At 39.6% G+C, this 26,303-nt stretch overlaps 2 protein-coding genes across 4 annotated transcripts in view; one reads left to right on the top strand and one right to left on the bottom strand.

The window, feature by feature from the left end:
• The window catches only part of NPC1 (NPC intracellular cholesterol transporter 1), a 61,234-nt gene extending 37,802 nt beyond the window's left edge, over nt 1-23,432 (top strand). The window contains exons 7-25 of one of the 2 annotated variants that reach the window (XM_043988370.1): nt 74-147; nt 465-835; nt 2,961-3,187; nt 5,083-5,183; nt 6,081-6,183; nt 6,801-6,990; nt 7,530-7,712; nt 8,921-9,035; nt 10,017-10,144; nt 10,247-10,387; nt 10,768-10,857; nt 11,546-11,736; nt 11,959-12,074; nt 14,793-14,922; nt 16,216-16,416; nt 18,268-18,499; nt 20,049-20,162; nt 22,127-22,289; nt 23,285-23,432. In XM_043988370.1, coding sequence (XP_043844305.1) covers nt 74-147; nt 465-835; nt 2,961-3,187; nt 5,083-5,183; nt 6,081-6,183; nt 6,801-6,990; nt 7,530-7,712; nt 8,921-9,035; nt 10,017-10,144; nt 10,247-10,387; nt 10,768-10,857; nt 11,546-11,736; nt 11,959-12,074; nt 14,793-14,922; nt 16,216-16,416; nt 18,268-18,499; nt 20,049-20,162; nt 22,127-22,289; nt 23,285-23,367 — 2,953 coding nt within the window. In that variant the 3' untranslated portion in view covers nt 23,368-23,432. Of the gene's footprint in view, nt 1-73; nt 148-413; nt 836-2,960; nt 3,188-5,082; nt 5,184-6,080; nt 6,184-6,800; nt 6,991-7,529; nt 7,713-8,920; nt 9,036-10,016; nt 10,145-10,246; nt 10,388-10,767; nt 10,858-11,545; nt 11,737-11,958; nt 12,075-14,792; nt 14,923-16,215; nt 16,417-18,267; nt 18,500-20,048; nt 20,163-22,126; nt 22,290-23,284 lie in introns of both variants that reach the window. The other variant, XM_043988362.1, reaches the window with a different exon arrangement.
• A 391-nt stretch (nt 23,433-23,823) lies between these two features.
• Nucleotides 23,824-26,303, bottom strand: part of RMC1 (regulator of MON1-CCZ1) — a 30,974-nt gene continuing 28,494 nt past the window's right edge. For both annotated transcript variants that reach the window (XM_043988380.1, XM_043988388.1), the window contains 5 exons: nt 25,996-26,073; nt 25,606-25,710; nt 25,431-25,499; nt 25,120-25,345; nt 23,824-23,971 (listed from right to left, as the gene is read on the bottom strand). In XM_043988380.1, coding sequence (XP_043844315.1) covers nt 23,892-23,971; nt 25,120-25,345; nt 25,431-25,499; nt 25,606-25,710; nt 25,996-26,073 — 558 coding nt within the window. In that variant the 3' untranslated portion in view covers nt 23,824-23,891. The remainder of the gene's footprint in view (nt 23,972-25,119; nt 25,346-25,430; nt 25,500-25,605; nt 25,711-25,995; nt 26,074-26,303) is intronic.

Raw genomic sequence — 26,303 nt, 5'->3', positions numbered from 1 at the left:
CAGAGTAATTTTTTTCAGAATCACAGCATAATTAACAATTTATTAATATTGCTTATACTCTCTCCCCCTGCAGAAAACGGTATTTTGTCTCAGAGTACACACCTATTGATGGCAATATAGCCTTTTCTGTCAATGCCAGTGATCGAGGTATGCATATTTGGGATTTGAAAAATAAAGCGGGGTTGAAGCTATATGGGTGAACAGGCATCATGTTTATGAAAAAAATAATTTTTAGTATGGGGATTCTTTCTATGTTAAGTTTGTGCCTCTCCTGGGTTGAGAGGGTATGAATCACCCACCTCTGGGAAGGAGAGTGTAGATTTTGTATCCATCATCACTGACCCACCCCTCTGTGAGTAGTCATCCAGTTCTTGCTGTGTGAAGTTTAACATATTTCCTGTTACAAATTTCAGGAATGGCTTGGCTCTTAACCTCCAACCTCCCTTCCTCTCACGCTCTTCCAGGGGAGGCCTCCTGCTGGGATCACCTCGGTGTGGCATTTGAGGGCTGCTTGACACGAGGGTTTACACGATGGGGGTCTTTCTGTGTTCGAAACCCAGTACCCGTCATCTTCTGCTCCCTGGTCTTCATCACAGTGTGCTGCTCGGGTCTGGTGTTTATGAGACTCACTACCAATCCAGTTGATCTTTGGTCTGCTCCTGACAGCCAAGCTCACCAGGAGAAAGAATATTTTGACACTCATTTTGGACCTTTCTTCCGTACCGAGCAGCTTATAATCCGGGCTCCACACACTAACCAACACATTTACGAGCCATATCCTTCAGGAGCAGATGTTCCCTTTGGGCCCCCTCTAGACAAAGGCATCCTGCACCAGGTAATCTGCTGTTTGATAATGTCAGTCCTGGGAGTTCATCCTAGTGGAAGGCCCTCTTGGGGGGAGTGGGCACGAACTGGACTTGTAATTTCATCAGCTCCTAGTGAAGAATTGCCACAGCAATGTGCCTGGAGCACATAGCCACTATATGTCAGAGGTAGGACTTGAACCCAGAACTTCTTCATGGCTTGGAGGCCTCTTCTCTGTCCTTTACTTGAAAGCATGGCAGTCCAGCCCTACTCATGCATTAGCAAAGACATTCTCATGTTTCCAGATTCTCAAGTAAACATATGTCCTTTCTACTCAGTGATTTAAAAAGTCAGTAGAGTTTTATGGTGGCTCCCACTCTAAGGTACTTCTTGTGCTCCAACTTGCCTTTTTATTGAGATTGCATGGGAAAATGTATCTGAACAAGGGGAGACTTTATCAGTGATTCCTTCTTCATCAAGAATTTATTTACTGGGGCAGCTAGGTGGCACAGTAGATAGAGTACTGTCCCTGGAGTCAGGAGAACCTGAGTTCAAATCCAGCCTCAGACACTTAACACTTAGTAGCTGTGTGACCCTGGGCAAGTCACTTAACCCCAATTGCCTCCCCCCCTCCCCCCCAAAGAACTTATTTACTAAAACATCACATGAATTTTCTCAATGATTAATTTCCTTTTTTTTTTGGTCACTAGTTTAAATAGCTTCTTAAAGTGATGAGCCTTCTAAAACTTATTAGGAAGGAAGCTTATTTCATATTGATCATGTTGGTAGCAATTGTCCTGAAATCCTTGGTTTTTAGCTTTTCCTGTATTTAATCAGAGATGTCACCCACCTTTTCAGGAGGGTTTTAAAAACCATCCCAAACTATCCTGTACTACACTGTACCTGTGGATGAATCATCCAATTCCCTTTTATACAGTTCCATTTTTTTTAATCTTCTCAAACATGAGTCCTGATTATAAATGCCATCAGATTAAAGCAGCCCTTTTGAAACATGTACTGTGTGCCAGGCACTGTTCTAGGCTCTAGGGATATAGAGATAAAAGTTGTGTGGCTCCCCCTGTCTTGGGGACAGAACAAAAATTTATATACAGAAGTAGATATGAACATAAAATAGGTAAATACAAAGTAATTTTTTTTGGGGGGGCGAGGTACTAGCAAGTCTGATCTCTTAGAAAAAGGCGTTATAAAGCTTCAAAGGAGATGGCAGCAGAAAAGTGTAAAGCCTTATTTCAGAAAGTAGGATGTTTAGTTTAACACTTCCCCCTTTCCTACCTTGTTGAATACAAATTATGTCTGTGCATACTTTTATCTGCATTAGCAAGGACAAGGACCCAGAAGAACAGGTTGTTGGTAAAAGTTCCGCACTTCCTTGCCCCAGGTGGTTTTGGAAGGTTTGACAGTGTCAGAAGAGGTGGTTATTGTTTTTCTTTTCTTTTCTTTCTTTCTTTTTTTTTTGTGAGGCAATTAGGGTTAAGTGACTTGCCCAGGGTCACGCAGCTAGTAAGTGTTAAACGTCTGAGGCTGGATTTGAACTCAGGTCCTCCCGAATCCAGGGCCGGTGCTCTATCCACTGCACCATCTAGCTGCCCTGGTTGTTGTTTTTCTTAAGGGCTGATGGGTGTTTCCTTATTTTTGCTGATGCCATCTTCTCTAATTTTTTGCTTCTCTGAGGAACTGTGTACCTTCAGCCATTTGGTCCTTACCTTAGAATAGCCACTTTTATGATTCTTTAAAATGTGAAGTCCAGGAAGACAGTCTAATTTTCCATATTTCAAGGAATACTCTGGGCCTTGGTTTGCATACTTGGGAGAATTCTGCTTCAACTATAATTCTCATCTTATAGATTGAGGCAGGGGTTCTGTGTTTTGTTTTTTTACATTTCGATAATAGTATTTCAATATAATTTTGCAATTCTTTGTAATCCTATGTGTTTTATTATATGAATTTAAAAACATTTTGTGAAAAAAGGGTGTGTAGGTTTCACCAGACTGCCCAAGATATCCATTGTAAAAACGTTTTAAGAACCTCTAAACTAGGGGAACTTATGCTTTCCATCTTTTGATTCTTACAAATTATCAAAATGTTAGTCAACTGTTACTTAATTATCTAATGTAAATGTGATTCTGTTCTTCCAGGTGCTAGACTTACAGATAGCCATTGAGCACATTACTGCTTCTTACAATAATGAAACAGTGATGCTTCAGGACATCTGTTTCGCCCCCTTATCTCCTTACAACAACAACTGTACCATTCTGAGTGTACTAAATTACTTCCAGAACAGCCATTCTGTTTTGGACCATGAAAAAAAAGACGACTTCTTTGTCCATGCAGATTATCACACCCACTTCTTATACTGTACACGGTAAGGAGGGTGAATTGGGTGTGAGTGAATTGGTCTCTGAGAAAATGACTGTTTTTGAGAAGTATCCTAGGCATTTTGGTGCATGTCTATAGTCCTTGCTGCTGAGGAGGCTGAGAACCATGGTTGGCTTGAGCTTAGGAGTTCTGAGCTGCTGTGAGGCCAAAGCCAATCTAGTGTCCACAGTAGGCCTGAGAAGAATATGGAGAATCCTCTGAGGAGCAGGATGACTGGGCTGCCAAAGGAGAAGTGAACCAGCCCAGGTTAGGAAAACAGCCTGATAAAGCTTCCGTGATAGGTAGTATTGGGATTGGGCCATGAGTAGCTGCTGCACTTTGAACCTGAGTTCTAACACAGGGAGACTCAGTCTCAAAAAAATAATGACAGCTTTTCAGACCCTTTTAAGTATAGAGGATGTATAGAAGTGTCCAGTGAGTACATAAATACAGAGAATTGTTGAGACAGTTTTTCAGCCCGGTGAATTAGCATGAGAAAATGACTTTTAAGAAGTAAACGCTTTTTAGGCCCTTTTAAGTAAGAAGGTCTAGTGGGGTCAGATGAGTCTATTAGTACAGTGAATTGTTGGGTTAGTTTTTAAAGGAGCAAAAGGAATGAATTGGCTCTAGAAATGACCTGTCTTAAAGAAGTGGCTCCTTTTAATTCTTCGGTAAGTAAAAAAGACAGCTAGTGATATCAAATGAGTACATAAGAACTTGTTGGGTCAGCTTTTCAAAGAGGTTTCCAGATATGGAATATGCCAGAGAGATGCTAGACGTTGCCTGGTAATCTGTAAGATAGATAAACTTGATATTTGAACTCATGGGGTGAAGGAAAGAGTTCCAATTTACCAGATGACTCTGAAAACTGCTTCTTGAGTCATTATAGTTATTATATGATGAAACATGAAATAAGGAAACATATGTCTGGTTATCTCTGAATGTGTCGCTGCTTAGAAATGTCTCCCAAGAACTTAGTTATAAGATTTGGTCACATTTTGCTGAAAGTATTTCTGTATTTTTTGTACTGAAGCAAGAGAGAGAGATTGAGATTTTTGAGAGTGTGTGTGTGTATGCACCTTGGGTTTCTCAGTGAATTCCAACTTTATTCACCTTGTTTTCAAGAAAGTGCTAATCTTAAAAAGATAATGCAAGCATACATCTTTCTGAAAGCTTTATTCTCTTAGCTTTGGTTGTGCCTACTAACATGCCTGGGATGTCTTAGTACGTGCCCTATTGCTTTGAATTTTCAAAGTCCTTTATCACATATGGTGAAGTAGTGCAGACAGTTGGCTCTGCAAGTACAAAGAACACTTTGAGGAGAGTCCAAGGTCTGCATGCCACCCCCAGTACCAGTTGTGTGTGACATTGGTTCAAACCAATCTTCTTCCTACCTCTGTTAAATGGGTATGAAAAACCTGTAGGACCTCATGTTTATAAAGTGCTCTGTGAACTTTCAAACCCCCATCAATGCCAGTTGTTGCCCTTTGAGGTCCCTTGGCTACTTACCTCAAGGCTTGCTTCTGATTACTTGGTACCTGAGAGCCTTCACTGAAATTAGAGCTGAAATAGTGAATGCTGGTTTTGAGTTTACTCCAGAAAGCTCCTTCAGAAGCTTTTTGCCATTCAAAGAAACAACTCAATTTCATGCCACCAGTATTTTCCAAATGTTCAAGTAGAGGCCACTTTGCTATGGCAAGGGCTTAACAATGGAACATTTATTTCCTCAGCATTTACATACTTGTTTGCATAATCTGAATGTTATATTTACAAAATTGAGGACATATCTGTCTTCCTCGGGCTCATTTAATTCATAACCCCACGTGTGTGTTGCCTGTGACTTTACCCTGGCTTCTCTCCTTGTTCAAATGGATAACAATTGTTTTTGGGTATTTTTGTCAGGGCGCCTGCTTCTCTGAATGATACAAGTGAGCTTCATGATTCTTGTTTGGGAACATTTGGTGGGCCTATTTTCCCTTGGCTTGTCTTAGGAGGCTACGATGGTAAGCACTTTCCTGTGGGGGATTAAATTATATCAGGTTGATCCCAAAGGCAGCTATTAATTTAGGATATCAAAGCTTAATTTCTTGTTTCATGAATTCAAGGCATATGTTTTATTTTTTCTTTAACTTGAGTTATTATTAACATTATTATTGTTACATCAGCACAACCAACCTGTTTTGCAGTTACTTGTGTTAAAATGAATATCAGCACATAAAATGTCACTATAACTTTACGATCTGTCCATTCCTCCTCGTTCTCTTTTCCAGTTATGAATTAGATTCTTTTAAAACTTCACATGTTTATAAGACCCAATAGAGGGAGATTGTAGTCCTTAGCTTCCATAGTCTCTTTCAGGAAGTATGTTTTGCTTCAGCACTGAAACAGTAAGGTTAGCTTCTTTTTCTGAGTTGGTTGGCTAAGAAATTCAGCCATATGGATGCCACTCAAGGCTTTTAAGTACAGAAACTACAGCTTTAATTTCCTCTTTGCTAGTTCCCATAGCACATCAAAGCAGATTGCCCCGTGTGCAGTGGTACAATGAAGGTCATGGCATCTTTAGCACCTGGGGTTTAATTACAAGAGGTTTGACAGGGTTTTCCTCTGCAGAGGGAGGCAGCCAATAATAGTTCTTGGGCATCCCCATGTGAGTGAGGAAAGATTGACCTGCAGTCTTAAATACTTGTCTGCTAAATGAGAACTTGGCTCCTTTGGGGTAGGTGAGTCTTAATTCATAAGCTGAACTCTAGACTTATCTAGCAAATTGTCCCATTCTTGATACATAGGAATTATTGCCAGTAAACTGCTTTGGTTATTTCACTAGGTTATGAGCTCTCTTGTTAGGAGTCTCCTCAGCTTCAAGCTTGTAATCTTTGTATTACTGTGTGTTTTTTTTATAGATCAAAACTATAATAATGCTACTGCTCTTGTGATTACCCTTCCTGTCAATAATTACTACAACAACACTGAAAAGCTACAGAGAGCCCAAGCCTGGGAAAAGGAGTAAGTTTCTTGCCAAGTTTAAGTAAGCTCCTTGTATCTTTGAACAGTTAGTTTGCTATTCTCAGTATTTCTTAGTGATCAGATAACTTTAGATCCTCTTTCTTTTTCTTTACTTGGTGCTATTATGTAGACTGGAGGGTAAAAATCTACACTTGAAGTTCTAAATTCTTGTTGAAAATGATGACCTATTCTAAACTTTTATATCCTTTTTTTTCTCCCAACATAGCAGACTTTAAAATTCCATCTTTTACTATCTAAGAGGGAAAGCTTTTTATTTTTTTAAGCAATCCGATTGAACTGTTTTTGAATATGTTTTTTAAATGACCAGAAACTGACCAAGTCCACAACCTAGTATGGAAGAAAGTTTAGACGTTATGTTCGTATAATGGAAAGAGGCGTAGATTTGGAGTACCTAGAACCTGTATTTAAATCTTAGCTCCGTCACTTAGTACTACTATCTGTAAGGTAGTAAGATCTTAGGCTTCATCTTTGTGGTTTTTCAGGTTCTTGATCTGTAAAATGAAGGGGTTAGATTAAATGACCTGTAGGGTCTCTTTCTAGTTCTAAATCAATAATCCTAAGAATCTTTTCTTTGCTGTTTTTTATTTACTTTTTAGATTTATCAGCTTTGTAAAAAACTACAAAAATCCCAACCTGACTATTTCTTTCTCTGCTGAACGAAGTATTGAAGATGAGATAAATCGTGAAAGTAATGGGGATGTTGTCACTGTTCTAATTAGCTATGCTGTCATGTTTTTATATATTTCCATCGCCCTAGGACACATCAAAAGTTGTCGTAGGTTTCTGGTATGTGATATCATTTTCATATAGTTCTTAATATTTATGAGAGGTGGAAACCAAATATATTTCCTGTCTATCACTAATAGATGTAGACTAGTGTATTCATTGAAATAAAAAACTGTAGTAGCTTTCTGATACGTGATATCATTGAGTTTTCATATAGTCCTTAATATTGTTGAGACTTTTAAATCTTCTATGGTATCTTTTATACATTAATCTTTATATTTAAAGCAGATAAATTTAGTTTCATATTTGTAAAGAACAAAGTTCTTTGTTACATCACTTCTCTTTATTCATTATGGTATTTTTTTTTTAATTGGGCTATATGTAAATTGTGCATTTATAAACAAGGAAACTTACAGAGGTATCTCTTTACAATCCCAGCTTATACTGTTGTAAAATATAATTGTTGCTGGGGGAGACCTAACATTTCCCATCTACCACTGGTAGAGGACTTGTATATTCATTGAAATCTTCCTTACTTGGGTTTGTCCAGTATGACACAGCAAAAACTAAACTAATCATTCTTTTATTAATGTTTTCAGGTCGATTCTAAAATATCCCTGGGCATTGCTGGTATTCTGATAGTGCTCAGTTCAGTAGTGTGTTCCCTAGGTTTCTTCAGCTATATTGGAATTCCCCTCACCCTGATTGTCATTGAAGTCATCCCATTCCTGGTGCTTGCAGTTGGAGTAGACAACATCTTTATTCTGGTTCAGACCTTGCAGGTATACCCATACATACCAATCTTGCCATTTGGTTCCATTTTTGAAGTTATTTGAAAACACATTGAAAAGAAGAAAAATGCCTTAATCGAAACTTACTGTCTTTTCATTATATGTCTGTAAATTCTACTCTATCTGGACACTCTAATGGTTGCTAGTGTGGGTTCGTTAGCACCGAAGAAAGGGGTCAACGATAATAACACATTTTAAAGTTTGCATGTTATCTCATTTGAGTCATTTGAAATAGATGTGATAGGCATTAGTCAGACTTTACGGATCAGGAAACCAGGGCTCAGATGTAAATTATAACTGTCCCTTGGTCACTCAGATCCTAAGTGTCCGAGGCGGTATTTGGAACTAGGTCTTTGAAACTTCAGGTTCAGTCAGTCTGTCCAATTTACCACACTGTCTCTGCCTTAATATAAAATAAACCTTTGTTACAAAGATTGTTTTCTAGCCAGTGGCCAATATGACATACTCTTTGCCCGAAATCTCTCGTGGTATCCAAGATAAAGAAGCTTGAGGTAGAAATGTTATATAATGATGCATCATCACAGGGTTGATTTAGCAAATGTTTTTTAAGCACTCACAGTGTGCAAAGCACAGTGGAAGATAAATGTTTAGTTAAGAAGCCTTTGCCTCCTGAAATCCACAGAGCATATTATATATACCCAGATAATTGTGAAATAAAATAATACATGTAAACTGCATGTGATTTTAAGAATGGTCACAGGAGAGAGAATAAGGGAGGCATGCTTGCTATAGAGGTTGGAGACTTTGGTCCTATTTCCTTTCTTCTTGTCCAGATCCTGGTTGGATCCAATAATAGGCTCAGATCCCAATGATGCTTTAAATACCCATGTAATCTCTGGTCATCTCACTTCTCTGGGCCTTGGTTTCTTGTGTCAAATGAAGGGGTTGAACTGATTGGTTTCTGAGGCCCTTCCTGTTTTACTTTGGTGATCCTATAACTTCCTTCTTGTTTTTTCTTATCTGTGTACTAAGGGGGCAGGGTCTCCAGGAACCTCTTGGGTTGAATTACTATTAATATTCTCTTGGGAAGGGGAGGAAATTTAGACTTTTAAATCCTCATCTTGAATTAAAATTAAGGATTTTTTCATTCTTTTAAAAGTCGGCAATGTCTCTTTAGGGAGTTGTGGAGAAAGACATTGTAGTCAATTGGGGAGAAAAGATCTTCTTTCATCTTTCAGAGAGATGAACGCCTTCAAGGGGAAACGCTGGATAAACAACTGGGCAGGATCCTGGGGGAAGTGGCTCCAAGCATGTTCCTGTCATCATTTTCAGAGACTGTAGCCTTTTTCTTAGGTAATTACTTCTCACATAGCTCTGCCCTTGTTTATATTGAGCCTGGGCAATCAGGCATCTGAATGCCCCTCTTTTTGCCTCCTTGTAATATTCATCATGTCATCAGAATACTTTATTGTGATTGGGGTGGGAGGTGGGTTTCAAAAGAATTATCTTCCTTTCTTTGTAGTTATGCTCACGATATGATGCTTAAGTTTGGGGATTAGAGGGATATTCTATGTAAAGCATGCCCTTCTCCCACTTGTAACAAATATCTTACAATACATTTTTGTGGCATTTTGACATTTACAAAGTGTATTCCCCATTGACCACCCCTATTATGAGCCTCTTTATACAAACATTTCAGAGCCTTTCAGAGCACCTTGCTCAAGGTCATCCAGCTTTTTACTGGACTGAGTTAAATAGGGGAAGTAGTCCACTGACCACATGATTGTGTTGATACTACTTTTCACCTCCTTTAAACAAACTTTCTCAGTCCACTGTTACTGAGAGTATGCACAAAAAAACAAACAAAAAACCCAACTGAGCAAGCTTGTGTCACAATGTTTGCTGACTCTAGCACTGGGAGAGTTCTATACATGTTTGGTCTACTGCTTTTTGCTTGACTCCCCAAATGTAAGTGAAACTTTCCCAATCATTTAAAAATAAGATTCTTGTGTAGAAGCACCCAAATCAAAATTGGAAGGTATTTCTTCCTATGACTATACAGGAATAAAATTGAGCTAGTACAAAATGGTAAAGACCAGGCCTCTTTTTGAATTGAAATATAGGCACAGTGAGCTTAATAAAATCTGCCCCTCACGCCCCCAAACACTCTTTTCTTAATCTTAGCATCTTTCTCACTTCTTGGGGGAACTTTCTTATTGCTATGTCAGGCTCATTTGCCATAGTCATATCAGAAATGGCAAGTAACTGGTTCATTGTAAAGCTAATATACATGTGGGACAAGAATGACCATTCTCCTTTCCTGTTGTCCCATAGGGGGGTTGTCGACCATGCCAGCTGTTCGAACCTTTTCTCTGTTTGCTGGAATGGCTGTTTTCATTGACTTCCTCCTTCAAATTACTTGTTTTGTGAGTCTCTTGGGACTGGACATTAAGCGTCAAGAGGTAAGGTAACTAATTGTGGTAAATGAGCCTCATTTATCTCTCTCTAAATGACAGTAAACAGATAATGTTCTTATGGTGGCTTCTTTCTTTTCATCCAATCAGAAAAATAAATTGGACATTCTGTGTTGTGTCAGAATAGCTGAAGACAGAACCAGCCCCCAGCCATCAGAGAGCTGTTTGTTCCAGTTTTTCAAAAATGCCTTCTCTCCACTTCTGCTGAAGGACTGGATGCGGCCTCTTGTGGTATGGCCTTCTGCAGATGTTTGTTTTTCCCTTTTCCTCTTCTAATAGAGACTTGCTACCATGTAATCAAAACAAATGCCTTGTAAGAAATTGGACACTTCTGGCAATGAATGGCTGATATTAAGCCTATCTTTCCAGGCTTGTAGCTTCCCACAAGTATAAACAAGAACCTGTTAAATTTCTAGCCTTTCTGATGACACTTGACTGTGGTGCATTTGTGATTGTTCCGGGCATCAGATAGAAATACATAGTCATTACATGACCTTTAGACATTGACTTCTCCTATAGGAAAGTCCAGTTCTTCAGTTCAGATCTTATTTTTTGAGTTTTTTTAATTGTGGAGAGACTGTGCTTACCACTCCTTTTTTTTTCTCTTACAGATATCTGTATTTGTGGGTATTCTATCATTCAGTATAGCAGTTCTCAACAAAGTGGAAATTGGCTTGGATCAGTCTCTTTCAATGCCCGAAGTAAGATTTGTTTTATTTTGACATGATTCAATTGGTTAACCAAGAAAATTTATACAGAGGGAAAATGCCAACTGATAAATACAATTACAGGCTGCCTTCACAAGTGTTAAGGGTGTCACTCTGAAGATCTGCAAACATGGATTACCCCCATTATTCACTATAGCTTTTCCCTTAGACCTGGAAACAGCATGGGCAACCAGTTTGTCAGCTTATAGCAAGACTTATAGGAGGAACATATAACTTGAATGTTGATAAGATGTTCTTCCCATTTTTCTCAAGCATCTTTGCCAAAGGAGTCTTCATTCAACAGCTTCCTGATGACCTTGTTTTTTTTTTTAAAGAAAAAAAAATTCTTTTTCTAGAAAACATTTTTATTGATATCTCTTAGTATCAAACAATTTCTAGATGATGTCACATCACTTACATTTCTCATGTATCCTTCCCTTCTTGGAGAGTCATCCCTTAGTACAGCAAAACTAACATTATTTAAAAAATATGTTCCCCACATCCATAATCCATGACTTCTGCAAAAAAGTTTGGGAGTGGGGTGGCTTCTCATCTCTTGTTTGGCACTGTTTGATCATTATGATTTTGCAGGATTCATGTGATTGTTTAATGATTCTTACCTGAGTTTTACCTTGCCTCTTCTCTACTTTAATCTGTTGTGTGGTCATTTTTTTTTTTAAAGGACTCTTATGTACTGGATTATTTCAAGTCTCTGAACCAGTACCTACATGCAGGTCCTCCTGTGTATTTTGTGGTAGAAGAAGGACATGACTATACCTCTCTAGAAGGGCAGAACATGGTGTGTGGTGGAATGGGCTGTAACAACAATTCGCTTGTGCAGCAAATTTTTAATGCTGCAGAACTAGACAATTAGTAAGTACTGCATTGTTCTCTATCACTGTGATAGAACAAACCTGAAACACTTTCTAGTGAAAAATTCATTTGCTTGGGTAATTAGAAGGCAAATTGTGTGTTCTGTTTCAGCTGTCATTGACCAGAACTTTAGGCAGTTAATTTAGCCCTAAATTGATTTTTAAGTAAGTGATAAAATAATGTTTAGTCATCTTAGCCATTAATTTGTCTTGTGTCCCATAGCACAAAGATAGGCTTTGCTCCCTCTTCCTGGATTGATGATTATTTTGATTGGATTAAACCCCAGTCTTCCTGCTGCCGGATTTATAATATGACAGACCAGTTTTGTAATGCGTCAGGTAAGACCCTCTCAAAGTCTTCATCTTGAAATTTTTTAATTTTGCTATTTTTATTAAATGAAAAGTTTCGTATAACCTACTAAAATTTAACTGGCTTAGAGTGACAGCTTTCAACCAGTTTCTAATTTCCTGTGTCATTTCTTTGGAGATATTTTAATATTTCATGGGCTAAAATTAGACAATTATGGCTTACTTCTCAATTGCCATCCCAAACAGCCTTCTTCAATGGATCATAGGCCAAACTGACACTTTAGAAACAACTGATTTGTTCCTTTGTTTTGAAAGAAGAAGAGAAAATTCCTTATTTCTTGGAATGCTGCTTAACTTGCCAGGAGACATGTTATGGCAGTAAAAGGTTCCATATTTTGGAATCAGAATGTGGATTTAGGGCCTGATTCTGCCACGTTTACTTTCTGTGTGATTTTAGGGCAAGTCATTTAACCTTTCTCAACCTCCATTTCCTTAGTTGTGTGTAGTATGAGGAAGGTCAGTCTAATATACCTTTAAGATCCCTTTTAGCTCTAAATCTAGGACCCTATAAATGAATGAATGAAAAAGCATTCAGTAAGTGTAACTATGTGCTCAACACTATGTTAGTGCTTAGTGTCTAGGTGTGAAAGTGAAACTGTGCCTACCCTCAAGAAGCTTATAGTCTAATGGGGGAGAGAGCACATGGAGGGAAATGGTGGCCAAGGATAAGGTATTTGGGTTTGGAAAGTCACATGGCTAATGAGGGAAGCCACCACATTAGCATCCTCTTTCCAGTAGTGGGATGGTATTAATTAGATTAGATTATTTTTCCAGAGATTTAGCATTTATGATCCTTGGTAAATATTTTAACCTGTCAGTGTTCTGTTTGTTTGTTTGTTTGTTTTGCGGGGCAATGGGGGTTAAGTGACTTGCCCAAGGTCATACAGCTAGTAAGTGTCAAGTGTCGGAGGCCGGATTTGAACTCAGGTATTCCTGAATCCAGGGCCGGTGCTTTATCCACTGCACCACCTAGCTGCCCCCAACCTGTCAGTGTTCTGTAAATATAAGACCATAAATTTCAGGCACTGACCTGCATTGGTAGAGGACGCCCCTTATTTAGTGCCATATACCAGTGGGGATCACAGGTCCTGGAAATTACAGGTCCCATTTCTTTTGCTATTTCAAGCTGGAACAGGAAGGGAGTGGGGAAGGGGAGAGGGATGAAGGAGCTGCCTGTGGTACCAGAGCAGGTGGCAGATGGATACATAGGGAGTAATGTGGAACATGGCTGGGACCACCCAGACATACAGGTACTGGCCAGTCAGGACAGGGTGGGGACCCCAAGAGGGTGAGTTCCAGAACTGAAATGGTAAAGTTGTGCAGGGCATTGTCCAGTCTGAAAGAGTAGTGAGTGGCAGGGCTGATGGTCAGCATGACCACCTGAAGGCCCAAGCAAGTCTCTCTTTAGGCTCCTTTCCAGTTTTCTTTTCACTGTCCCCTTTTGTCTGTTTTAAGAATTAATCGGGCCCAGCCCTGGATGAACCTAGGAGGACATGAGTTCAAAAGCAGCCTCAGACACTTGACACTTACTAGCTGTGTGACTCTGGGCAAGTCACTTAACCCCAATTGCCTCATTTAAAAAAAAAAAAAAAGAATTGGGGCATTGTTAGATACCCATAGTTTTTTTTAAAAAAACCCAACAACCTAGAGATTAAACTTCTGATAACTAGCATTTGAGGTCCTTTCCAGTAGCAAGGTAGAAGGGTATATTTTGAAGAATGGAAGTCCATGGAAGTTTTAGAGATAGAATGAGCTTGTTTACCCTGTTGCAGACAGGCCATGGAAGCTTAGAGAGTTAGCTAAAGGTTTGATGATAAAAATAATAAGCATTTGTATAGTACCTTAAAGTTTGCAAAGTGCTTTTTGTGTTATCACTCTGGATCCCCATAACAACCCTAAGAGGTATGCCATTATGACCTACATTTTATCCATGAAGAAATGGATCGAGAGAGGTCAAGTGACTTGTCCAGGGTCACACAGCCAGTGAGTATCTGAGGCAGGACTAGAATTCACATCTTCCTGATTGAAGTCCAGTTATCTACCTCCTATACCATCTTTCTTGTGTACTGGAGCAGAAGGTAGATAGATCTCTGTCTGTCCTGTTGTTTTCTCTCAACAAACTGTTTTACTATGGCTATTGTTAATGATACCACCCACATTAATTTATACTATGGGACTGACAAATGTCACATATCATAAAAGTCAGATGAGAGAATTTTCTTACAGCTTCTTTATTGGCCCTACTATATGTTTGTATACTATAAGTATGTTGTGTGTATACGAATGTGTGTATATGTATGCTGTATATATATGTATATATGCATGCATGGATGTTTGTATGTATATGTATATATGTATACCTGGCCTGGAGTTAGAAAGACCTGAATTCAAATCTGGCCTCAGAAACACTGTTTGCTTCAGTTTCCTCATCTATAAAATAAGCTAAAGAAGGAAATGAAAAGCACTCCAGTATTTTTGCCAAGAAAATCCCAAAAGGGGTCATGAAGAGTCAGACATGACTAAAATGACTGAAAAACAAAAAAATAGGGGTGTATGTATATGCTTTATATATGTGTGTATGCATACATATACATGTATATATAATCAGTATTGTGGTTTATGAATGTTTTACAACAAAATCTGCAAAACTTTACTTCTAAACCTTGCTTTATTTGATGTTGGTTCTAGTTGTTGACCCTTCCTGTATTCGTTGTCGGCCTTTGACTCCAGAGGGCAAAAGGAGACCTCAGGGCGCAGACTTCATGAAATTTCTGCCTATGTTTCTTTCTGATAACCCTAATCCTAAATGTGGCAAAGGGTGAGTGCCATTGGCCTCTTTCAGTGAGTCTTAAATTTTTTGGTTTCAGGATTCCTTTATGCTCTTAGAAATTATTGCTGTTTTGTTTATGTGGGCTGTAGCTATCGGTATTTGCCGTCTCAGAAATTTGAATGTCCCAGTATGACTATAAAATTAGGTTTGACCTCACAGTTCCGTTGAAAGGGTCTTGGGAGTCTCCACTGCTCTGTCTCTACTCCAGTTTCAATATAGAGCTTGGACTAGCAGCACTTTCTTCTAGACAGCCTTGTGGTGGCGGTCTTCCTCTCTCCCCTCAGATTCTCCTGTGCCCATCCCCTGTGAAAAATGAGGCAGATGAGAGGCAGAAAGTCAAAATTAAAATTGCTTGTCCAGAAAAAAGAATAATGGCCAACAACTATATATTGCTTTAAGATTTGCAGGACACTTTACAAATATATTAAATCATTTTAGCCTCACAACAACCCTGGGAAGCTGTGCTATTATTATCCCCATTTTATAGAGGAGAAAACAGGCAGACAGAGGCTAAGTTACTTGTACAAGGCCACAGAGCTAGTATGTGTCTGATGCCAAATTTGAACTCAGTTCTTACTAGTTCCAGGCTTGGCATTGTTATCTACCGCCCTGCCTAGCTGACTCTTGGAATAATAATAGCACCCAGCTTGTAGGGTATAAAAACAGATAATTATAAAATCCTCTGCACACTTTAAAGTGCTGTATGAAAGCAGTTATTGCTATTATTGTTACCACCACTACTACTTTTAACATTGAAAGTTTAATAACTTTTTCTTGGTTTGAGAGCCTTTGCTAAAACCATTTTTACATACTGCCTTTCAAAGTGTGTGTGTTTACATATTTATGTGTATGTGTGTGCATTCTAGAACCCAACGATGTATATATATATATATATATATATATATATATATATGTCTTCTAGATTATCACTAAAATAGAACTTTTACAGAGTCTTTAACCTTGCCTCCCTCGCTTTTTTTGGAGGTAAAGAAAACATCATGAGCTGCCCCACATTCCAAGTTAGTATTTTAATACTCATACTTGTCTGAAACCCCAAAACAACAAGGAAAAGCTGGTTTGCAGAAGGAATATATGCTTAAACACTCATTTGGTTCTCCATCAGTAGGATTTCCAACCCTTAGAATTCACAGTTTGGCCTATTTATTACTCAGTGGTTTAGGGCAGACGTGGCTTATTCAGTGTTCAGGCTAATTCTCCATCCAGGATGCAGTGAATGCTGCTTGTCTACCCTAGTGATCATCTGTGCTCTTTCCCTCCCAGGGGGCATGCATCTTACGGTTCTGCCGTTCACATCAAAAACAATGACACTGAGGTTGGAGCCACGTACTTTATGACTTATCATACTGTGCTTCATACTTCCTCTGACTATATTGATGCCATGAGAAAAGCAAGGATGGTGGCCACTAATATCACTGAAAGCATGGGTCTCCAGGACAAAAACTACCGTGTATTTCCATACAGGTAAGGTTGGACTTCTGTCAGTCCACAAGCCACAATTTGTGCATTTCTTAAGTCATCCTCTGATAGGGATAGGCACTCTGTCTTGGGGTGTCAGGAGACGGTATGGGGTGGAAAGACCTCTGAAGAGAGTCCCAGGACCTGGGTTAGAATCTAGTTCTGCTGCCTTGTGACTTGACCATCCAGTCTTTCGACCTTTCTGGGCCCCCAGTTTCCTGTTTTGTAAAAGAGGAAGGGGATCAAGTTTGGTGGTCCCTAGGGCTGCTTCCACCTCTAAATCCAGGGTGCCCTGTATTTGAATTGTTGCTGTTTTGCTCTTTGAGTGACAGGCAGCAAAGTTCAGCTAATGGGAGGAATTCTGCCGCTCACTAGCTTTTGGGTGATAGGCAAGTTTCTTGTTCTCTCTCAGACTGAGTTTCTTCATCTGGCAAATGTCGAGTGTATATTAATATTCACTTTATCCACCTGGCCTAGGTTGTTGCAAGTATCTAATGAAATGATGCATATAGAATGGCTTTGAAAAAGCATCGTGTTACACAGATGTGAAGGGCTGGGTTTTGATTGCTTTTGATTTTTTAAAATAACTTCCTTCCATGGGGTCCTGGCCTTTATGAACGAGGAACAGACTGCATTTCTCTGGCCGAGCTTCTCAGAATGAGAAAGGCCTGTGTTCAGATTTCGTGCTGCGTGACCCCCTTGCAGCCTCATTTGCTTCCTGTATAAAATAAGGGGATTGGTCTAGATATCCCCTTAGGTCCTTCTCTGCTTCACACCCCTCACACACAACAGCCCTATAGGAGTTCACATGTATAGATAGTGCTTTAAGATTTATGTGCTTTTGCTGCAGCAGCCCTTGTGAAGTAGCAAATTAACCCCACTTTACAGATGAAGAGACTGAGGCCTTTACTAAGAAGTAAATAAAAATCCAGCCTCAGTCCATTGTCTTATGGGCCATAGGCCTTCCCTCCTTCACTGGCATGTAAGCCATGTTAAGCTCCTGCTTATTGGCTTTGGTTCCTTTCTGAGCAGCAGACCAGCCTTCTTTGGCTGGTCCTTAAAATTATTCATTTCTGGCAGGTGGTTTGGGAGAAAAGTTGGTATTCTGGGGAACTTTGGCAGCCACAATTCAGTATTTACCAATAGGTGGGCTCCAGGTTAGACTGTAACGTGTCAGGCAAAGCACGATAGGGGTGGCCCTTTTCACGAATAGTGTGGGTTAAGTTGGGGGAAGGGGGGTCCCAGACTTCTAAATTTTATTAGCAAGGAGAACCCCCGCTGTGGAAATGCCTTCCCCCATACAGATGAGTAACTGCCTGTAACTTCTTCTTAGAGAGTTGTCTGGGCTGTAGAGAGGCTGCCCAGGATCACATAACGACTTGAATCAGTGGCAGGATTCAACCCAGGCCAGGCTTTTTTCGGCTGCTGTGCCACAGCACTTTTGTTAAGTTTGCTTTAAAACAAATAAACATATTTTGGATAACTTTTCAATGGGTTTCAGATCAGTCCTCTTAAAAGATTAAAGTTTCAACCTAATTGCCTTAGAGAAACACTGCAAACCTTTTTATTTAAAGTAAGAATAGTCTGCCTTTCTGTTAACCATCAGTAAACTGCAAAAATGAACAACTCAGTGGGTTATCTATAAGTCACTGTTAGGCTAGCAGGTTTTGCTTACTTCTTCTGAAATAAACTTTGTAGAGGATTGAGAAGTTATATCAAAACTTTATTAAAAAGGCCCCACATTTTAAATGGTAAGTTGTACTTCTTTTGTTGCATTAGAGGTAGTCAACCAAGAACAACTGAAGAAAGTAAAAGTTACCCATGCCATCATTACAGTTTCATGTTTTCTCCACACAGTGTCTTTTACGTCTTCTATGAGCAATACCTGACCATCGTGGATGACACCATCTTTAACCTGGGTGTGTCCCTGGGAGCAGTCTTCTTGGTTACAACAGTACTCCTAGGCTGTGATCTGTGGTCTGCAGTGATCATGTGTGTTACAATTGCTATGATTTTGGTCAACATGTTTGGAGTTATGTGGCTCTGGGGCATCAGTCTGAATGCTGTTTCCTTGGTCAACTTGGTAATGGTGAGTTTTGTGTTCCTCTGTACCCACAGATTATTTTTAAGGATGCCTTATAAGTCTGAAAAGTGGTAAGAGGAGAAAACTGCTACCTGCTCTTGGTAACTAGAGAAAATTGATTAAGACATTAGGATTGACCAATAGAAGGATTGTTGAAAAGAGCTACTTTGGAAATATGACTTTTTTTTGTCCTTTCACCCTTTATTCCTTCTCATAAAGGTGCTGCTGAAGTATTAATGTGTAACAATGGCAAATTGATGAATACATATACACATCCAGTCAGTTCTGTGGCTATGTTTGTGAATTATTCTTAACGTTGTCAAACCTTTCAGCATACAACAATAGATGTAGTAGTTTCTGCTTGTTCCAGCTCTAGTTATGTGCTCTTTAGAAAAGCAGGGTGCAGTGTAGGGGACAGATTTGAGATCCCCACTAAGAGTTCCAACACCCCTCACTGGTTTAGCTCGCCCCAGAATAAGATTAAAATATCGCAAAACATTATCATTCAGAAATGGATCAAATAAAGAAGGGGAAAGTACCTAAGCACTTTGATATCTTCCACTGTTTCTAGTAGTTGGGAACAAAACATATAGAAAAGTCAAGCCTGGAGTATGCCATGTCTATTTTGGCTGTGTGATGTTTAAAATCTATGTTGTGTGATTGCCTTAAATTAGGAGCTTTAGCACCAGTCTTTGGGCTTTAAACATTTATTAAAGCATACAGGTATTCACACGGAGTTCAGAAAGTTAAGAAAAGGCCTATCTAGCCTAGAGTTCCAGCCTGGTTGGATTCTTCCTCAAGTCCTCCACAATGAGCCTGCTTCAATCAGGAACTCTCTAGCAAGCTGATTGTGGAAGCTTTTAATAGGTCTGGAACAGAGGCAGTCCTTACACACTGCTTCAAGCTGATTGGTTGGTGTCATCCAAATCCATTGGTTTTGAGTGTTCTCAAGTTGAATTCACAGTCTAGCTTCTGAGAACAATACCTTCTTAAGGGCTAGCCAGGTGTGATTACAATCCAGTTAACTTGAAGTAGGCTAATCAGCAGTCAATCATTCTCACTTGATTAATCAGTCTAGATTAATCTCCAGGTGGGTCTTTGAGTATCTGCGAAATCCCATTATTTCATCACATTCCCCACTTTGTTTCTTCTAGGAACAGGTGTTCCTTGATGAAACAGTAAAAAATAAGTCTTTGGAAGTCTTTTCTCAGATGAAATGTGATGAAATAATGGGATTACTCTCCAGGTGGGTCTTTGAGTCTGTGAAATCCCATTATTTCATCACAGCTGTCAGTGGTTTTCTTGTGAGGTCTGCACTGGCCCCCTGAGCAAAAACAAACCTAATGCCATATTGGGCGTGTGATTTTTGTTGGCAGCAGTGGTGGTATGAGGTGATGATGAAGAACAGCAACAACTGAGTGGGACACTTAGGGCAAATTTGCCACCCGGTGCTCTGGAAACCTCCTTTTAAGCTCCAGATTGGGGAGTGGAGGGGTGTGGACAAAAGACTGGTCATTTTCAGGCCCCCCATCAATAAAGTTGTTTTTCATTGCAGAGTTGTGGTATCTCTGTGGAGTTCTGTAGTCACATAACCAGAGCATTTACCATGAGCATGAAGGGGAGTCGGGCAGCACGTGCAGAGGAGGCACTGTCTCACATGGGCAGTTGTGTAAGTATTCTGATTAGCCCTTAGGACAGTTGGCTGAGATGTCAAGAAACCAGGGCAGGAAACGTTTAGTCCCACTCTCTGTGCCCCTAATGCCAACTACAGCACCTGCTAGTGCCTTCCCTTCTCGGATGACCTTCCACCTAGTATATTTATATTTGCTTTTGTACCTCTTTATTTACATGTTGTCTTCCATGTTACAACATGAGCTTCTTGAAGTTAGGGTTTGTTTTTTGCCTTTATACCCAAAACACACAGCACAGGTCCTAGAATATACTGTGCACTTAATAAATGCTTGTTCACTAACAAATCTCAGTGTAGCACTCACGGGAGATGCTTCAGTTTGGCTGATGTGGCTCCTAAGATACCTTGGCTTGGTTCAAAGAAGGTAATTCATAATTCAGTGTTCAAACAGAACCTTGGAATTCATTCTTATGGCTAGAAAACATAAGGTACAGGTTATTGTATGTGCCCAGTAGATGGCTGGTTCATGGGTAAATTCTTTTCTATTTAGAGTTTGGGTAAAATGGGAACATAATTGATTTGGAGATAAAGTAGAAATTTTCAAACAGGAAAAGGTCATTACTCCCTTTTGATTTGGGAGTTAGTTGTATAAAAGTGATCGTTGAAGCCATGGGAGTGAGTGTGATCACCAAGGGGAAAATGTAGAGCAAAGAGGGCCTGGTCACAACCTTGGAACCTTCCTGTTTAAGGAAGTGGAGAAGATGAGGGAAGAGGAGGCACGGTCGAGTATAAAGCCACAGTGTCTCAGAAGTTGGAGCAGGAGTGGTGTCTCCCATGTCAAATGCTACAGGGTACAAAGAAGATACAGACAAAAAAAGGCCGTTGGATGTCGTGACATCTGTAACACTTCTTGCTGCCTCTCCACTTCTGCCAGCCAAGTTCTGGCATAAGACCCAAAACAGGAACTGGAAAGGTTCTCACAAGTGATCTCTCTGCAGGTGCGGAACATGAGGCCTAGAGAGCCAGACGCATGTCTTCTGACTCCACTCCGTGTTCTTCCCATTGAACCCCACAGCCTCTTTCACTTCCTTTTACCTATTTTAATGCAGTCATAGGACTTGGGTTCAAGTTCCAACACTACTACTCAGTTGATCATGCCTTGTGTGATCCTGGGCAAATCAGCTCTTACCTCTGGGTTTCAGTTTCCTCATCTGTCAGACGTTGGGGTTGGAGAGCAGACAGCCCCTCAAGGTTCCTTCTAGGTCTCTGTCTCATGGGCAGCCTCACTCAAAACCCCGGCCATACCAGCACAGCTGCCTTTTCCCATCTGCACGCCTGTGTACACCGTTTCTCATGCCTGGGTGCTCTACTCTAGGTTGCTGCCTATTGAGTTGGAGAAAGGGAAGATTTCATGTGTCTCCTTTTCCATAAAGTACTCCCTAAACTCTCCCCTCTGGATTCATTCATACCAGTTTTAACTCTTCTGTGCACTTACTTAGTTTTGACTTGTATTGTTTGTATCACTTGCTACTCTCCTCTTCTGCACCCCCTAAGTATACAGTATTAGGTTTTGCTTTTGGGTACTAAGGACTGTTTTATCCTTGTATACCTAGTACAAAGCAACTGCACATCATTGATGCTTTGTGTTTCTTTTGACTTTCAATTCTGTCATATCATCTATTCCAGTGCTCCTTAAGTACTGAAGGTGGATACATAGTAAATCAGTCTGTGCTTTCAGTCTGTGACATTACTTTGGTGGTTTTGACTGAGGGTAGGGGGCAGATTTAAAACTAATGGCTTAAATGAGAGTTGGGATTATCAGTGGTTTGTAAATGCTTACGTCATTCTTGCCCCCTTGCCTTTGATCATTGAGTAAAATGTTAAATTGACCTCTTACTCTTAAATTATTACTCCTATGGGATATGTGCATTTGAGGCTGGAGAAGGGGTATGCAGTTGTTTACATTGATAAATTGCTTCTAACATTTCTCTGTTTCCTCTTAGGTTTTCAGTGGAATTACACTAACAAAATTTGGAGGGATCGTGGTGTTGGCCTTTGCCAGATCTCAAATTTTCCAGATATTTTACTTTCGGATGTATTTAGCTATGGTCTTGTTGGGAGCCGCCCATGGCTTAATATTCCTTCCAGTCTTACTTAGTTACATAGGTAAGGGTCCTGAAATTGTTTTTATGGGTTTAAAATTAGAAAAACTTGCTGTTACAAAAGCATTTAAAATATATATATATATATATATATATATATTTGCTATTTAGTATTCACTTTAAGGAATTCTCATTTTTACATGAGGGATTTGTTGCCACAACTGTTACTTGTTACAAGGCCAAACCCCAGTAATTCTACATGGTCTTAAATCAAGAATGACCCTAGATGAAATATTCATCAAATTCTGGTTAAATGTGACTCTGCACCAACTGGTCTCTAACATTTAACATTCTTGAATAAATTACTGGTGAAGAATAAATATGCAGACATATCATTCATGGTGCCACAAATGCTGTAATGGTATTAATGTGCCCCTCTCCACCCCTTTTGCCTTTTTACTTTGGGGAGATGAGAAGAACAACATTGATGTAGAGGCCTCTCTGCCATGACTCCCAATCCTTACCCTTTAACTCTTTTCAGGTGTAGGGGCTTAAACTGAGTCATTGTTTTCCTAGTGGGAGTCAACTGAGTTTGGACCAATTCACTGTGTGAACCAGCCTCAGCAAAGCATGACTGAAGAGGATGAAAAGGAAGATTACTAGTTTTACTTGATAGCATTTTCCTAAAGACTAAAATGGGGCTAGAAGACAAGTTAGCTTCTACTGACATGTTCTTCTTCACCTTCTGTTAAGTTATGTTCAGCTGCCTAGTAACCAGGGAGTTAAAGTCCAGGTTCAGAACAAGAGATGAAATTAGTCAACTCAGAACCCTGTGGCCTTAGCATTCCAGGCCCAAGTTCAGATTTGGCCTCAAGACACTTACTAGCTGTGTGATCCTGGGCAAGTGACTTCACCTCTTTTTGCTTCACTTTCCTCATCTGTAAAATGGGGATAATAATAGCACTTAGCTCATATTATTAAAATGGTTCTACTTTCCAAGAAGAAACAGACTCGGCTGACAGCCCAGTAACTGTAACATATTTTCCTTCCCCTCTATAGGGCCATCAGTAAATAAAGCTAGAAGTCAAGCTGCTCAAGAACGAAACAGAGGCACGGAACGAGAACGGCTCCTCAACTTCTAGCCCTCTGGGTGGCTGAGAAAGGTCATGTGGTTTAGTGTGGGACATCATGGTGTATGGTGTTCTGGGAACTGACATCACTGAACATCACCACCATTTCACACCAACAGCTTCAGATGTGGATTGGAAACTCAGGAATGCTCAACGTGGACTTGTGAAGCACCATTACTAAATCTGACGCATCAGTAGGACACTAAGACATTTTGGAGAAGCTAGAAGAAATATCTAACTTCTCAGCAAGCCAAAAGGGATGGCCAATATTGGTGGGTATGAGAATAGACTGCTCACTGCCACTTTTTTTTTTTTAAAGAAAAAACAAATCAATGCAAGTTTGTCTCCCTCTACTTTTAGGGAAAAAGCCATTCATACAAATTCTGTACCATATTTTTAGTAACCTTCCAGAATATTGTATATATATGTGTACATACACATACATATATACACTTTATAACATTTTGTAGTTCAAAGAGCTTTATTAATGCAATAAATTAACTTTGTACAATTTTTGTAAAAACTAGCAAATGACTTCAAAAAGTTGTAGGCTTCATTAGAGCTTGGTCTCCAAAAACCTGTTTGAAAAAAGCAACATGTTCATCACAGTGTTCTCCTGTAAAGGGAAAAAAAAATACTGTTAGGTCACTATTTGGAGGGATTTCACAAATTAAAAATAGATGGGGGAAAATGACACTAGAATGAACACTTACAGTTGGTACGTATGTATGAGGGGTTTTAACTTATTTTCTTTAATAAAATGCTATGTTTTTCTTAAGCTTTGAGCTTCCTTTTCTGTACAAGACACTAGTATGTTCAATGTAACTTCACAACTACTTAATAGAAAAACTTTGTCAATAGAAACAACTAGGTAAGTAGATAATCCTTCTTTCTATTTGGAGAGGAAAGGAGAAATGTACGACTAACCTGTCACTACCAAAAAAGCACGCTTACTTTTAATTTTCTGCCTTGACTTGCAAGTAAAAGAGAATAGTGAAGGCTTAACAGTTGATTTTCAGAAGTTAACCTAGAATGTTACTGATCACAGGTTCATAGGCTTGTGAACCAAGGTAAAAGCTATGAGTCAGAAATGTTGAAGGGCCTAAGGGAAGAGAGTTTTCAGCTCTGTGTACAGAGAAGCTGTTTACTACTGAGTACCACTGAGGAACTAAAGGAAACAGGCTGAAGTTGGAGCAATCAATCAGAACTAAGGAAACAGACCACCCCACAATATACCGTTCTAACCATCTTCTTGAAGTTCGTGTTTGGTATAACTGGTAGAGATGCTAATATTAGTTTAGCTGAATTTCTTGGGCCCATTAAAAAAAAAATCCATTATTCAATTCTCCTTACAACTGGTTCCATAAGCTTTTACTTTATTGGATTAAAATAATTTTTTTAAGTGAATCACTGGCTAAGCCTTAGATAGATTTATTAGATGGAGACTTATCTCACAAGAGAATGGGACTAAAACTTGGCTACTAATTAATTTTCAAGGAGGCCTTTTTTCTTTTGTTAAGAGATACAGTGTAGGGGTGGCTAGGTGGCAAAGTGGATAAAACACCGGCCCTGGATTCAGGAGTCCCTGAGTTCAAATCCGGCCTCAGACACTTGACACTTACTAGCTGTGTGACCCTGGGCAAGTCACTTAACCCCCATTGGCCCGTTTAAAAAAAAAAAAGAGATATAGTGTATATATAATTTCTCAAACAGTGAGTTCCCAAAGGAATTTGTTCATTTTCTGTTGCTTTTCATTACTCTTACCTGGTGTGAAATTTGGGCTCCCTCGTAAACGCTGATTTCGTTGTTCAAAAAAGCGGAATATGGTATAGAAAAGCATATTATCTTCAGTTTGTTTTGCAGCATCTAGAAACTTTCGAGCAGAGATGTTGTCATGTCCCCCAATACCTCGGATAAACCTTAGGGCAGCTAACACCTGGTGCTTAGAAAGAAGAACTTCTACTATTTCATCGTTGGCAGTGGAAAGCCTCTGAAAGGAGAAAAGAGGCAGCAGAAATGCAAGCAGATCTTTATTCCTGGCTGTAATCTTCAACCACACTATCAATCACCCTTACCTTCAGCATGTCCAGAGACAACTGATGAGCAGGGGGATAAATACTCTCTAGGGACAGCAACAGACAGGCCTGGAAGAAAGTTTTTCAGATAATTTTCAACTTAAACACAAATGTGACTAAGAAATAGTTGAAATCAAAAGTTAACAACAAAGTCATTAGGTTACAGGACACCTACCAAAGGCTTTGAGTCACTGAGGACGTGGTACTGCAGGAACTGATGGAGCATGTAAAAGAGGTTGTGTTGAACCAGTGTCTTGATGACGAGTTCATGTAGGTAATGCTGAGGAAGAGAAAGAGGTCAGGGGCTGTTCTCCCTGGGGAGGAGGGGAGAGACAGCAGCTTGCCTTGCACGAGACAATGACTGACTACAAAAGAACAGACTGAGGCCGGAGAGAAGGCCCTGCTCTTTTTAGGAAAGTGGTCTTAGCATTCTTGCTCCTTTAGTACACCCAGAAGGGATAAAAGGACTGTTTAAGACTAACAGTCTTAATTTTTAATTGTGGCACTTAAAGTTATAAAAAAATCTATATATTTAATTTGGCAATAAATATTGCTTCAAAAATACCTGAACAGGGATCTGAAACTGGTTAAGAGAGCGAATATATTCCATTAGGACTGCTATCACAAACTTATGAGGTATCTCCTGTAAAGAAAAAAGAACAAAAATTTACTAGAGTGGATTTCATGTTAATAGAACTATGGGAGGAGCTGTAAAATTATAGGTCTGGATCAATATAAAATAAGGAGGGAATTAATAGCGTCATCTTCTTTACTGGAGTCTAACAATTCAGATCTGGGTTTTGCTACTCAAGATTATTGACCAGGACTCCATTCCCCTCACCCCACCAAAGAGTGGGTCAACACAAGTGACCT

Source organism: Dromiciops gliroides, chromosome 1 (genome assembly GCF_019393635.1).
Source record: "Dromiciops gliroides isolate mDroGli1 chromosome 1, mDroGli1.pri, whole genome shotgun sequence".
NCBI lineage: Eukaryota > Metazoa > Chordata > Mammalia > Microbiotheria > Microbiotheriidae > Dromiciops > Dromiciops gliroides.
Note: the sequence above shows the minus strand (reverse complement) of the source record. Positions and strands in the feature narration are given on the sequence as shown.